The sequence below is a fragment of the Aureococcus anophagefferens genome (assembly GCF_000186865.1).
Source record: "Aureococcus anophagefferens unplaced genomic scaffold AURANscaffold_928, whole genome shotgun sequence".
Lineage (NCBI taxonomy): Eukaryota > Pelagophyceae > Pelagomonadales > Pelagomonadaceae > Aureococcus > Aureococcus anophagefferens.
In genome coordinates this window covers 2,557-3,882 of record NW_008706161.1, presented here as the reverse complement: position 1 = coordinate 3,882, position 1,326 = coordinate 2,557, and the positions used below count along the sequence as shown (strand labels likewise).

The following is a 1,326-nucleotide window of genomic DNA, read 5'->3' as shown; positions in this document are numbered from 1 at the left end:
GCGCGGCCCGCGACGCTGCTCTTCGTCAGGGCGAAAAGCGCGACGCGGCCTTCGCGGACCAGGAGCGCGACCGCGGCGCGGCGCGGCTCTCCCTCCTCGGCGGCCTCGCGTCCGTCGACGCCGCGTTTTTCGCATGTTGCGCGCCCGCGCGCGAGGGCGACTAGGGGCGCCCGAGCCGCGGCGCGGGGAAGCGAGCGAAGGGCGAGGGACCAGCGACGGGGGATGGATTAGCCGGGGCCTACTTGCGGCCGCCCTTGCCGTTGCCCTCCTCCTTGGACTCGTCCATCATCTCGTCCATCTGCGCGCAGATGGACAGGACCTCCTTCTTCGAGCTCTCCTCGAGCTCGCCCGCGATGAAGAGCTCGTCGAGGATGTAGTAGGCCTTGTGGAAGTTGAAGATGATGTCGAGCTCGCAGACGTTGCCGAAGTAGCGGTCCAGCACCTCGACGAAGAGGTGGATCATCTCCAACGTGATGAGCTCGTTGTCCTCGGAGTCGACGCCTGCGGGTAAAAACTTCAACTTGCTGGTAAAAAACTTCAACTTGCCCTCGGCCGTCGGCCGATCGTCGCCGCCGATGGCTCGGCGAGCGATCGTCGCTCGGAGCGCGCGCGACGCGCGCGCGCCCGTCCCGGAGGCGCGCGACCGGCGCCGCGGCGCCCGTTCGCGGCGCCGGTCGCCGCAGCAGATGAAGAAGAGGCTCGCGTAGCGCTTGTAGACGATCTTCTTGTCGGCGCGCCACTCGATGAAGTTGCACATCTTCGGCGCGCGCGCGAGCACCGTCGCCTGGCGGGGGGGGGGGGGGCTCCGGCGGCGGGGCGCTTCGCGCGCGGCGCGCGCGCGCGGCGCCGCGCGGCGCGCGCGCGGGCCTCCGGCGCCGGTCCGCGCCGTGACCTCGCGCACGATGCGCGCCTTCTCCTTCGTCGAGTAGGACTCGTACCACTTGGTGAGGCGCGTCTTGCCTTGTCGGCTCACGAGGAGCATGAAGTTGATCATCGCACCGGCGGCGCGCCCGGTCGCGGCGGCGCGGCGCGGCTCGGCGGCGCGCGGCGCGACGGGCGCGGCGGCGCGAAACGGTCCGCGGACGCTGCGGCGCTCGGCGTGCGGCGCGCGCTCGCGGCCCACACACCTCGATCACCGCGTGAGCTCGAGCGACGGCGCCGCGCCGGGGCTCCGCGCATTATTAAAATTTTATATATGTGGCTGAGGAACGTTGAAATGCAACTTTCAAGGCGGTTGAAGATTCGGAGTTAATGGCCCAGCGCGCAAGACGACATTGAGCTCTTTCAGATGCAACAAGAACCAAAGGAATCGGTGGCCATGGGGCC

At 69.2% G+C, this 1,326-nt stretch overlaps 1 protein-coding gene across 1 annotated transcript; it reads right to left on the bottom strand.

The window, feature by feature from the left end:
* Nucleotides 1-238: 238 nt before the first annotated feature.
* AURANDRAFT_35471 (hypothetical protein) lies at nucleotides 239-994 on the bottom strand (the record flags this gene model as incomplete). Its single annotated transcript, XM_009044853.1, has 3 exons — nucleotides 239-524; nucleotides 645-784; nucleotides 893-994. The coding sequence occupies 3 exons, from the start codon at nucleotides 992-994 to the stop codon at nucleotides 239-241; spliced, it is 528 nt and encodes a 175-aa protein (XP_009043101.1).
* Nucleotides 995-1,326: the final 332 nt, after the last annotated feature.